Source organism: Berghia stephanieae, chromosome 12 (genome assembly GCF_034508935.2).
Source record: "Berghia stephanieae isolate SIO BIC M18660-M18661 chromosome 12, UCSD_Bste_1.3, whole genome shotgun sequence".
Lineage (NCBI taxonomy): Eukaryota > Metazoa > Mollusca > Gastropoda > Nudibranchia > Aeolidiidae > Berghia > Berghia stephanieae.
Genome location: NC_088371.1, coordinates 1,154,028 through 1,166,282, shown reverse-complemented (window position 1 = coordinate 1,166,282; position 12,255 = coordinate 1,154,028). Strand labels below are relative to the sequence as shown.

Here is a 12,255-nt window from a genome sequence, read left to right as displayed (position 1 = left end):
ATGGGAGGCCATAAAACCCACCAAACTGGGGCAAATTGGTTGGTTTGCAAGATTCTAAATTTTGTTTGTAAGGATCATGCATATATAGCTGGGATTCACTTCAGTTTCCGAAGCATTAAACAAAAATATTGATTGCTTACTAACGATTTGTAGGGATGCTTTCCATCATATCTATGAGACCCAGCTATCCTGTCACCATAGTGTGGACAACATGGCTACAAAAACTAAAACCACCTCGACGGACCTTGGGATCTTTGCTGCTTTGGAAGACGATCAGTCTGCGATTTATGATTTAGATGAGATTGTATCCGATAAAGATAATAATATCAATCCAAATCATGGTAAACAACTTGCTTTTAATTCCTTTCTTGGTCATTTTGGAACAATTCATTTGTAATAAAAGTATTTTTATATCAAGAAAACAAGAGAAATAAAAATAGGAAAAACAATAAATTTATTTCAAAGAAATATAGTCATAAACTGTAGATTTCTTAATATACCTCTCTGAAATTTTAATACACAACTAGTGAAAAGTCGTTTATATTGGATGAACAGATGTTAATAGGCTTCATAATTTTAAAAATATAATGCAATCTTCTTATATATTGTCCAGTGACTTCCTATTGTGTTTTCAATGATAATTATGTGTCTGGAATTTATTTTTGTCTTAGAGACCTCTGATGCTGTCATATGGGTACCTCCAGAGACAAATGAGGTAGTCCAGAGTCTAAGCCCCAAATTCTCAACCTCGCTTTTAATTGTGAAACCCTTGTCCACCATTACCCCATCTCCCAGTTTGACCATATTGGTTTTAATCAATTTCTGCAATAGAATTAGCATACCACTCCTAGTTGTAATATCCTTGTCAGAGATGGAGCGCAAAAACAACATAAAAAAGTAAATGCCCCAGAAGGCTCCACTCCCACAAGAGCATTCAACGTACAGTCTGAAGACAATAGACTGACTTTTTTAGGCCTTGGTCTGTTTGTCTTTATTTTTGTACCATCAAGAAAAAGTTTTTGTGGCATGTTACTGAAATACAAGTAATTGATCCATGCCCTAAATAGACATCCTGCATCATATCTTGATATTTTAAATAAATTGGCAAGACGCAAGAAAGTGTAATTTTGGCGCAATTTCATCATAACAAATAACAATTGATCTATAATGGGCAAGCAATGTGTTGCTTTCATTTCTGTTGATATGGTAAATTACAATTCTGTATTGTTTGGTACGAGAAAGGTGAATATTTTTTACAAAATTTTCATACACGAAACCAGTGTAGCTCTTCACAGCTTCTTTCGGTCCGTGATGGTGAGGTGTTCAATGGTCAGACGTGAGTGACTGAATATATCTGCATCCGTTTTTATTTTTGTTTGTTTGTTTATTTTGGGTTTTTTTTGGGGGGGGGGTAACAACAGCAGCCTCTTAAGCTCCTCTCCTTTTAATAATTCTTGGGCGTGAAGTCTCTTAGACTCCTTCAGTTGTTGCTTAAGCAAAAAGACTTCTTCTTTCAGTGATAAGTTCTCTGCAACCACTGCTAACAGTGTCATGCTAAAATCTGAAATAAAATGAAATTATTTTTGCAATTAGTTATCCAGAAGAGACTAAATCAACAAACTGTAATTAATCTGGGTAAGAATATTGAATGTATTGAGACCACCCACTTTTACTTGTACCCACGTACAATGTCTGGAATTGCAGTACTCTCCAGTTAGAAGTTTGTTTTTTTCTCTGTCATAGGTATTGTATGTATGAACGGTGTTTTATTTTAAATCCAGACCTTGCCATGTCCAGCTACACAGGGACTGGGTAGCCTGCATATCTAATACCTGACATTTTGGATAAGCAGATTAAGACTCTGACACCTGTACATCTTTGCCTTTTTATAAAAGGTAGTTGCAAGTCAAGAGGAAGGGAATTGGAGAAAACGTTTATGTTTCCATTCTAATGCGCCGGAGTAAAGTATTTTAAATAGAAATTGATAGAAATTGCTCAACACAGCAAGTTGTTTGACTTCAGACAATCTATGTTTTCTGGTTTATTTCAGGCGGTTAAAATAAATTTATCACATATTCATAAAATCATTGATTTAAAATAAAATATTCTCATTCTTTTCAGGCTTTCTTTTTTATTTCCTAGGCTCCTCTAATTGGTGAGAAGACTGTGCCATCTGAAACTTCTATCAGTTGCTGGGATTTGGCACTTCCAAGTCCGATAAATTTTCACCCTCCAGAAAGCGTGGTGAAATATAGTCATGAGTAGCAGGATGTATCTACCAGCACTTCAGATGCCCAAAATCTTGAACCAGGGATGCCACCAAGCAAATTAAAAAAAAGCCTGAAAACTTGCGCTGACGAGATACAAATCAACGTCAAGGGCTTTGTAGGGATTTGAAAAATATCAAATTTGGAATATTGTTTCAGTACTTATTATTGCAATTGAGAGCAAATAACACACAAAAGAAAGGAGAGTTAACAGTTTTCAAATTGATAAAATAAGGTGCTGAAAACAAAATATAGACAAATTAATATCAATAGCTATCAGGGGTGAGAATGACTGGTCACATAAAAGGAGAAAATTTTTCATTGTGAAGATCATGACCCACCCATGCAACCATAACCTATAAATTTGAACTTTACTCAAATTCATTGAGAAGGGATTCAAAATTTGTCTTGCAGCAATTTCTGATACGACTCCAGCAATTTCTGATACGACTCGGAGAATTTCAAAAGTTGAAATTGTAATTACATTTGATGGTTGTAGTAGGGATGATGTGGTAATAGTGGTAGGGATGATGATGTGGTGGTGATTGTAGTAGTAGTAGTAGTAGTAGTAGTAGTAGTAGTAGTAGTAGTAGTAGTAGTAGTAGTAGTAGTAGTAGTAGTAGTAGTAGTAGTAGTAGTGGTCTTAGATATGATGATCTGATGGTGGTTGTAGTGGTGGTAGGGATGATGATGTGGTGGTGATTGTAGTAGTAGTAGTAGTAGTAGTAGTAGTAGTAGTAGTAGTAGTAGTAGTAGTAGTAGTAGTAGTAGTAGTAGTAGTAGTAGTAGTGGTCTTAGAGATGATGATCTGATTTTGGTTGTAGTAGTAGTGGTTCTATGGATGATGATGTGGTGGTGGTTGTAGTAGTGGTGGTCTTTTAGAGATAATTGTGTGGTGGTGGTTGTAATAGTTGTGGTAGGAATGACGATGTGGTGGTAGTTGTAGTAGTACTGGTGGTAGGGATGATGTGGTGTTATTTGTAGTAGTAGTGTTGGTAGGGATGATGATGTGGTGGTGGTTGTAATAGTAGTGGTGGTACAGATGATGTAGTGGTTTTGGTGAGTGTTTTTTTTATTCAGTGATAATAATAGCAATTTGTCAAAAAGGAGGAAAGTGTCTCCGTCCATCGGTCAAACGCAAGCAAAGTGTAAAAATAACAGGAACATAGTTTTTTATTGGTATTATGTAATATATTACTATTACTAGTATGAATCCATTCTTATCATTAAACATAAATTTACTTTTTGTAAACATTTAATGAATTGTCCTTTCCACATTTTAAAGGCCTACAATGTTATTCAAATAAAAGGCCAGAAAGAGTTTTTTTGTTTTGATTTTTACTTTATAAAGCAGGCTAAAATATCTTTTATTTTGTACCGAAACCTAGTGGTTATTCAGCTTATAAATACAACCCAAGAATCTCACAAATTTAAAGCTATAGTCAAAAGGTAAAAAGAAAGAAGAATAAACTAAGCCAATCACCATTGCTTTATTCTAGGCTAATGTATTATCTCTGTATAACCAGATGATTTAACGGATGGTTGCGAAAGAAATAGAGACAGAGAGAGAGAGAGAGAGAGAGAGAGAGTGGGGGGGGGGGGGGGGGGAAGGAGACTTCTCTACCGGAATAATTTATGAATTGATCTTAGGAATTTTATATCAAAAAAAAAAGAAGAAAAGAGAAATGGAAAGAAAGGCAAAGGAAAAGAGGAAGAGAGAGAGAGAGAGAGAGAGAGAGAGAGAGAGAGAGAGAGAGAGAGAGAGAGAGAGAGATTTGTCCCTCCCCTTCCCCTTCAATCATCAACAAGCTAATCAAAGAACACCACTGGTCGTCTTTGTCAATTGTGACATCTGGTGCCATTCAGTCTGGCCCGACGTCATAAAAACGGTACCGTCACTAAATTTCACGAGACTATTGCACAGGTGTCAAAATATGACATAAGACACAATGGTGATTTTGTGGTTCAGCGGAAAATTTCTGAGAAATTCTCAAACTAACTGTTTATTTATCAATTTTTCTTTTTTTAAAAGGAGGAATAGTGATGGGGATGGGCGGAGATAAACTACCATTTAGTTCCCCAACTATTCGACCAGCGGTGACAGCCCAAATTATTCACCCGGCGAAAAAGTTCCGGCTCAAATTTCAAATCTCGATCACGATTTTTTTCTTCTTCTTGAAAAAAAAAATATTTTTTAAAATCTTTTTTTTTAATATTGACGACGGACAAAAACCGGAGGTTCCGGATTAAAACCGGCAGGTGGTAAAAAAAACGGATTTCCGGCTGAAACCGGAAAAGTGGCATCCCTGTTGAACGCTCAACTGTTCAACAAGCTCACTGTGCTCTTTCCACATAGTAAAAATTATACAATTTGTCATTTCTTTTATGTATTATTAAAGTCATACCTAAATTTGGAACAACCCTTAGTTCATTTTCTTGTCTTCACTGCTGACCACTTCATTATCCATAGGTTCTGGTGCTGACCCATTTTCGGGATTGGTTGCTTTAGAATTAAGTGTTCTTTCATGACTCTTTCTGAAAAAAAAACAAAATGTAAACGTTTCTGACATTGATGTGTTTATGCACGTTATGGTCTTGTGGTAAGACATTCTCCACCAGGTGGGGGTACATTGAGTATGTAGATCAGACAAGACGACAATAAGGCGCTATTACTATCTTTTACGATTACTATCCAGGTAGTTTTATAAGTGTGGTTATGGGGTTTGAAGGTATGACATTCGTCTTTGGATCAAAAGGTCTGGGTTTGCATCCCGAGTGGTGTAAAGTTGAGCCCTTGGGAAAGGCTCTTTACTCACATTTTCTCACCTTGTATGAGTGACTGGTCATTAACAGCGTTGTCACTGTCAAAAAAAAGTGTAATATTGCCTAAGTGTCGTGTCTCATCCTACATGTTAAGTATTGCTGTTGACCCCTTGTAAAGCGTCTTGGCATGTTTAGTGGAGATTGCTGTTCATAAAAGATTAAGGTTTTTTATGATAAGAAAAAGTAAGTAAAGAGCTTTTTCCAAGGACCCAACTTATTGCACTCACAGTCACAGATGGACTCAAACAAGTCAGAATGTCATACCCCGAGATCTCAAATCTATACCTAAGACAATAAGCAAATAAATGCTAAATTTACTCCTTGGGTGGGGTTCCTGACCTTCCATAGTGGGCAGGGAGGTACATATTGTTTCTTCTACCTCTATCCCCCTATATCTGTTTTCCAACTTGCATTCTGTCTTTGTCTTGGAATGAGATTACATACATACTTGGTTTTATCCTGGCTGGGAGGGAAACAGTCAAATGCACAGTTATTGTTTTGGGAGATGATTTTTTTTCCTTGTAAATCATCTCTCTGTTACGTATTATTATATTAGATATTTTGAATTTATATTGTAAACAATTGTGTGTGTTCCTCTTAGTGGGGACCGTGCTTGTGTCCAGATGAGACTTATTGGTGATGTCAAACTAAGTACATTGATGGAACCTACATCTGATCCCTATTTGTTCTCAGTTCCCCTTTGTCTTACTTTTTTCTTGGGTGCTTTAATTGTAATTCTAGAACTTTTTACTATCCCATTTTCTTCCTTGTTACTGGCGCTGATATAACCTAAATGTGTTGCAAGCGCCGTTAAACCCTAAAAAAAAACAAAAAAAGAAAAGAAATGATTTTACTCCAAATAAACCGTTGAGTTTGAGAACATAGCATACATCAATGATAATATAGCCTCACAATCCGTTACACATTAAAAATAATCTGTTATGTGCTTTTTTTTACATATATAATTATGTGGTTCCAATAGCTCAGTTGGTAAAGCACTCGCTTTACATGCAAAGGGAACTGGTTCGATTTTGGACCCATGTCTCTTGTTAAAACTGTGGTGGCTGGTCTGTTAGGCCTTGAGTCTTGAGGAAAGTACTTTGTGATACACTAGCAGCACCCGACCAGAAGGATGACATGCACTGTAAAAACTAGAGTAATAAAATCTGGCTATATTGATCCCATGGCTCTGAAATAAAGACTTTTTTTTTTCTTTTTCTCATTTTTGGGGGTCGTGGAAATTTTTTTGTTCAACCTGATCAAAGTCAGACATATTGATCAACACTCACTATCACCTTGGATAATTTCAATGAGTAAAGCAGGGTTCAACTCATTTACCTGAACCTGCTACTGCTATCTGATTTGTTGAATTCAGGAAGCAAATGTCATTATTAACAAGAAAACACATGGAGAATGTAAACAGCCACAGCCACATGATTATAGAAGTGATAACGGTCAAAAACTCACTCTGATACAATTCCCTGATCAGAATCCCTCACCCTCAGAGGTTGAAGCCGACGTTTGCTTGGTGTTAATTTTGTTCTTGGCTTTGGATATTAAGTTCCAACCGATAACTTGACTGAGCAAGTTCAAGATCGGGGAATCTTTTAGTCGGCTCACCATCTTTGAAATGCTGCTAGTTAAGTTGGAAAGATGAAATGAAATTATTTGATTTGACAGCATCGGTAAAAAATGTATCTTCTCTTGTTTTCTTGTTCGTATTAGTTAGAAAAATAACAACAGTAAAAACATCTACTGTCAATGTCAACCTCGGCTGTGACAAAATATTAAACGTGTAAATAAGAGATAAATATTGTATCTACTTGTCTTAATCTGTACTTATAAATGAACGGCTCAAATAAAGTATTCTCTAAGTCTCTAAGATTGTTCTACTTACTTCAACTACAATGTTGAATTTGATTAGACTTAGACCAACCGACCGGGAGTCAAGACTCTAAAGTCAACGTGAAAAGTGAAAAGAGAAAAATGATGTTTACCGAAAGAATCATTAATTTTTGTGTGTCTTGTTTTGTTCTTGAAATATCCAGACGAGTGGCTTGTTGAATTCTTTTATTATGTAGGTATATTTTTTCTTCTTCTAGGTATGCGGATGATCAAGAAGTTCAGTTTTACTAAAAATTGTCCGGAGAGGAAGCGCATATCTTACAAATTTGGGTAAGTTGGCTTGTTGATAGCCCCCTGACATTTGTGAGACATCTTTACTATTTCAATGGAAGTTATAGTAACGTCTCATATTATGTGAATTTTTCTGTATAGTTACTCTTAGGACTATATGGCCTAGTACATGTAGATAATATTTTTTTATTTGCACCCCCCCCCCTCCTATCCCTGACTTAAAAGGTGCAAGTCCCACAGTTGGCATCTTAATATTTCCCTTGAGCAAGAAATTTAATCTCAATTTCTCACAATGCAGCACTGCACAGTTGCTGACGCCTGGATTTTTAGTTTTATAATAAGGAATATCTCCCTTCACTCCCCATCCCCTATTTTTTGGTTAAGTCTGTCTAAAACTTTTGGTATTTATTCGAGAGAAATTATTCATAAATGCTTTTTAAAGACAGGCATGATGATGCACAGATTTCATAACAGATAGAATAACATTTACTTTATTCACCCCCAGTGGGGAATTTCTGTAGGGTGTAGTGTATTCCATGGGAGAGAGTAATAACCCATGTGGAAGCCGCAGTGTTGCGCAGCATAGTCATCTTGAGAGAGGTGACTTGCTCAAATCCAGACGATGCGATGGGGCTTCGGTCTTAGTGTGAAGCAATGACCTTACTGGCGTGCTGCAATGTTCCATCATGGTTAAGTGCATAATAGCGATTGCTTTCTACCCTCAGGATAGGACTCCAGTTTCTGGCAAAGTACTTTCCATCAGAACTAACAGACCCAGCTATCCAATCACTGCTTGATGGTCAAGAAAGTTAGGAAAAATATCTCGATTAACTCAGAATGGATCCCTGTCCATTTGCCTGTGAGGCAAGTGCTCTACCAATGTAGATATCAGGACCCCCATATAATCATCCATGACTGATAAAAGATGATGGCAATATAAAAAGATACAGGTTTATCAGTGCCTGCAACAAGATCCAGTTTGAGTTATCTTTATCATTGGTGGTCTGACAAATGATCCCCTTATAAAACATACAGACTAGAGACCAGGTCTGTTTGCATAGAATCAAATTTCTAGGCACAGAATAAAGAATGCAATTTTTTTTTCCATTTTCAGAGCCTCTGTCCCAGATTCAATGCCAGAAGAGCCAAAGGATCATACTCCCGTTAAAGTGTCCACTGGAGTACAGACCGACATGACCAGGGACCAAATCGCTCAACTGATTAAGACATCATCAGTGCCTACTGATTTGCTTGAAAAATTGCAAGCAGCTTTGCCAATGCGGCCATTTACTGTCAATGTAATGACAGGTGATCAGTTGAAAGACCTTACTGGTTTTGACACAACGTGTTTTCAAGGTATTTTTATTTTTTTCAAATTAGAAGAATGTCTGGAACACAGAACATTTTTTTTTTCTAAAGCAAGTCAGCTTTTTAAAAATTTTATTAAAATTACGCCACAATTTGACAAATAGAATTCTAGCTATTTTGTTTAAATTGACATTGTGTAGTGTAAATCAGCTTTTTAACAGATGCATATTAATAATGTTTACTAAAGCAAAGGGAGTTAATATCTGGCCATCTGTTGAACAAGTTAAGGCATATATGCCACCTATTTTTTCCCAGTCATTTCTTTCATGCAGGGTCATTATAGATGCAACATAATTTTATATACCAAAACCTGGCAATCCAACTGCTTAGCAAGCCAGTTTTAGTATTTATAAGAATTATAACACTGTCAAGGCATTGATTGGAATCACACCCAGTGGAGCTATTTCCTTTATTTCAGATCTTTGGTTTGGCAATATTGCTGATAAGGAGTTAACTTTGAGGAGCGGATAAACTTGATAGGGGTGATATGGTTCTTGCAGATAGGGGTTTTACATCACTAGAATCAGAGTTTGCTAAGAAAGACAACACTTTAATAACACCAACTTTTCTTAAAGACAAGGTGCAATTTCCTGTGACTGAAAGATCTAGCAATAAAAACATTTCATCACACCGAGTACATGTTGAAAGGGCAATAGCAAGTATAAAATGTTTTAGAATTTTAGATGGGGTGATTTCTCTTGCTTTAAAACATATTGATCAGATTTATTTCGTCCTATGAAATTTTACTAACACTCCGCCTGTCAGTTCGAAAACTATGGTTAAAGTATAAAATTAAAAAATCGTGTATATGATAATTTGTACTGCGCAGAAGTATACCCTACACATTACTAATTTGTTACCATAAACAGTAGGGGTGTCTAAATTCACTAGTGTTATTATTTCCTTTATTTTTACGAAGTTCATTTTTGAAAATGCATTGAAAAATTGACACTTTGACTATATGTAAGTATAAGTTTGAAATTCTGTGTACTAAGCCTATAAATTGCCATACGCCTTCCATAAAATAAAATTAATTTATTGCAAACAATTGGCTTTAGTCACCACATTTTACAGTACACAAATGGTCTGTTAGTGGATAAGCTAAAATTCAAAATTATTTGAAAATTTTCTTAATAAAATAGCTCCACTGGGTTTTATTCCAATCAATCCTTAACAGTGTTATAATTCTTGATAGCTCAATTGATTTAGCACCTGAACAAATATTATAATAATATAGATCCTAACTGCAGTCAATATTCTTTTTTCTTTCTCCCCTTTAGTAACTAGGTAACTGGTTCTGCTAGATCTGGTAGGAAGTACTTTGCAATAGATTAGTGCCATATCCAGAGGGTACCAACTGATTATAACTGTGTGTTGAACGTTATGGTTCAAGGAATAAGTGCGGCACATCAGCTTTATGTCTCTAACTAACTTCGAATTTGAATTGATTCCTCTTTATAATAATGATAAAGGGGAAAAAACACAACAAGAATAACATTGAATGTCGTTTTTCAATTAATTTTATACTTCGATAAAACTCCTCCCTACACATTTTTCTGAGCCAGTTGGTAAACAATGATTGAAGTAAAAGGTTTTTAGTTTGTCCATTTTTTATGCATCCCAGAATCCTGGGACAGCATCAATAATCTGCAAATGCAAAGGTTGTTTAAAATTGTAAAATACAGCAAACAAACATTTCTTAAGATTTGAGCAAACTAGGTGACACTGAATTTGATAAAAAATATTTATGGTTTTCTTTAAGAGAACACATCTTTGTTTTTGGTTCGTACCTCAGATAGAAATCATTTCTTTTAGAACAAATCTCAGGTAGAGATAATTTGGATTGGTTGAACACCACCTTGATATCAAACAGCATGGGATCTTCTGTGTTATACAATCGTCCATCTGGGGATCCTCCGAGAAATGGATAGATGGGGTGAATAATTAAACCAGTATTCCTAAAGATGTGATTGGGGAATTTTGACCGTAAAATATTTTTAACCATGGGTTTAAGATGTCTGCCTAGCTTAATGGGAGGTAAATAACTAATGTCCCTTATTTGTTGATTAAATAAATCAATACATGTAGTGTCATAATCCGAGGAGTTCAAAATTAAATGTATATTGGATGCAGTAACTCTTTTTTTCGTTCTTCCTGCCAACTGGCATTTGTCTGGGACATTGCTGTAAATTTTAATTCATTGAAATAAAAAAAAATTGCTTTTCTAATATGTTCATGATAGTACACAATAGTTTCAAAATTTAATTCAAAATAAATACTGAAAACTAACAGAATAGATTGTGTCTTGATTGTACAATTTTTTTTACTCTATGTGTGTTGTATTGTTAGAAAACATGATATATACTATACCCTTGTGAAGAAATTTGGGGATAAGATTGATAAAAATGAAAAATGTGTGGGAATATTGAGCTTCAATGAAAGACATTACAAGACAACTGACTGTTGTTGTTTCGGGTTCACCCTTATCAAAACAAATGATTTAACATGCACGACAATTTTTTTTTAATATTTCATTTTTAAGATAAATCTAGTAACAAGACACATGTTGTGTTTGTACATGTGTTGACATCTATTTAATTCCTCTAAAGCAATTTCCAACTGTTCTAGTTTTTAAAATTATATTTTAAAACTTGTAACTTGCAAAAGGGGAAACACAAAGTATCATTTTGTCTTGTCATTTAAAAACCTTAACATTTGATCACATATGATCTCTTTTGGTATATAGACACATTAAAGAGGATCATGGTACAGTGTCCTGTATAAATAAACAAACTCTTCCTGTGAAGGCGAAACCTTGTCAGACAACAATGAGAGTCTGTTTATAAATTGGGTCTTATTTTTAAAAGCCTTGGAACCGACAAGACATTTTAAGTGGTAAATTATCAGGAAAATAAAATATATCTTTGCCTTGATACTTGATGTATTCCGGGGGAGGGCTAGTTCTGTATGTGGTGGAAAATACTTTGCAACTGACTAGCGTCCTAACCAAAGGGTTGCAAGCAATTGCTATTGTCCGCTTCATGCTCAGTTGGTAGAGTACTCGCTTCACCCTAGATCAATCCCCCGTGAAGTCGAGATTTTTTCAGGACCACCCTCTCCATCCAGCATTGATTGGGTATTTGAGCCTGTTACTGTTATATCTGGGGGAAAATGCTTTGCAACTGACTAGCGGCCAATCGAAAGGGTAGCAAGCAATTGTTATTTTCCGCTTCATGCTATAGAAACCCGGATAAACTCCTGCTTAGGTCTGAAGGATTGCTTCACGTATTCCATTTAAATCTCCAGTCCTTATGGTTCTTTGGGGTAAACAGAAACAGATAAAATAAAAACTTTTCACTTTATATTTATATTCAAGACAGTAACATTTATGTAGGTACCTGTAGTCCTCAACTGCTGACAAGAGAGCAAATGCATGCTTGCAACATGCAGGTTCCACTCCTCCGGGGCAGTGACAAGATGCTTTCATCACCTGAGGAAAAATATACAAACAATGAACTAACTTATCATTGTCTTTGTCTTTACATCTATTGTGTGTTTGAAAATAATTGAAGCAATCAGACTAAACTGACTGCCAATATAAATGTACAAAAAAGTAGTTTTTTTTTTACTAACCACCGGGTTTGGTAGTGACAATGGAAGT

General features: G+C 35.6%; 2 protein-coding genes across 2 annotated transcripts; both read right to left on the bottom strand.

Moving 5' to 3' along the window:
- Positions 1 to 512: 512 nt before the first annotated feature.
- Positions 513 to 1,193, bottom strand: LOC144958224 (uncharacterized). The gene is made up of 2 exons (XM_078890059.1): positions 1,042 to 1,193; positions 513 to 964 (listed from the first exon to the last, which is right to left on the bottom strand). Exons 1-2 carry the CDS (start codon positions 1,191 to 1,193, stop codon positions 577 to 579), a joined length of 540 nt encoding a protein of 179 aa, XP_078746185.1. The 3' UTR covers positions 513 to 576.
- A 5,382-nt stretch (positions 1,194 to 6,575) lies between these two features.
- Positions 6,576 to 12,045, bottom strand: LOC144958223 (uncharacterized). The gene is made up of 3 exons (XM_078890058.1): positions 11,993 to 12,045; positions 10,385 to 10,508; positions 6,576 to 6,723 (listed from the first exon to the last, which is right to left on the bottom strand). The coding sequence occupies exons 1-3, from the start codon at positions 12,027 to 12,029 to the stop codon at positions 6,576 to 6,578; spliced, it is 309 nt and encodes a 102-aa protein (XP_078746184.1). The 5' UTR covers positions 12,030 to 12,045.
- Positions 12,046 to 12,255: the final 210 nt, after the last annotated feature.

Coding starts and splice junctions, on each gene's coding strand:
- LOC144958224 (XM_078890059.1), bottom strand. CDS start 1,193: ATGAAAGCAACACATTGCTTGCCCATTATAGATCAATTGTTATTTGTT. Junction 965..1,041: donor AGGGCATGGATCAATTACTT/GTATTTCAGTAA, acceptor GGCCTAAAAAAG/TCAGTCTATTGTCTTCAGAC.
- LOC144958223 (XM_078890058.1), bottom strand. CDS start 12,029: ATGCATTTGCTCTCTTGTCAGCAGTTGAGGACTACAG. Junction 10,509..11,992: donor TCAGCAGTTGAGGACTACAG/GTACCTACATAA, acceptor CATTTCTCGGAG/GATCCCCAGATGGACGATTG. Junction 6,724..10,384: donor AGAAATGATTTCTATCTGAG/GTACGAACCAAA, acceptor CTTAACTAGCAG/CATTTCAAAGATGGTGAGCC.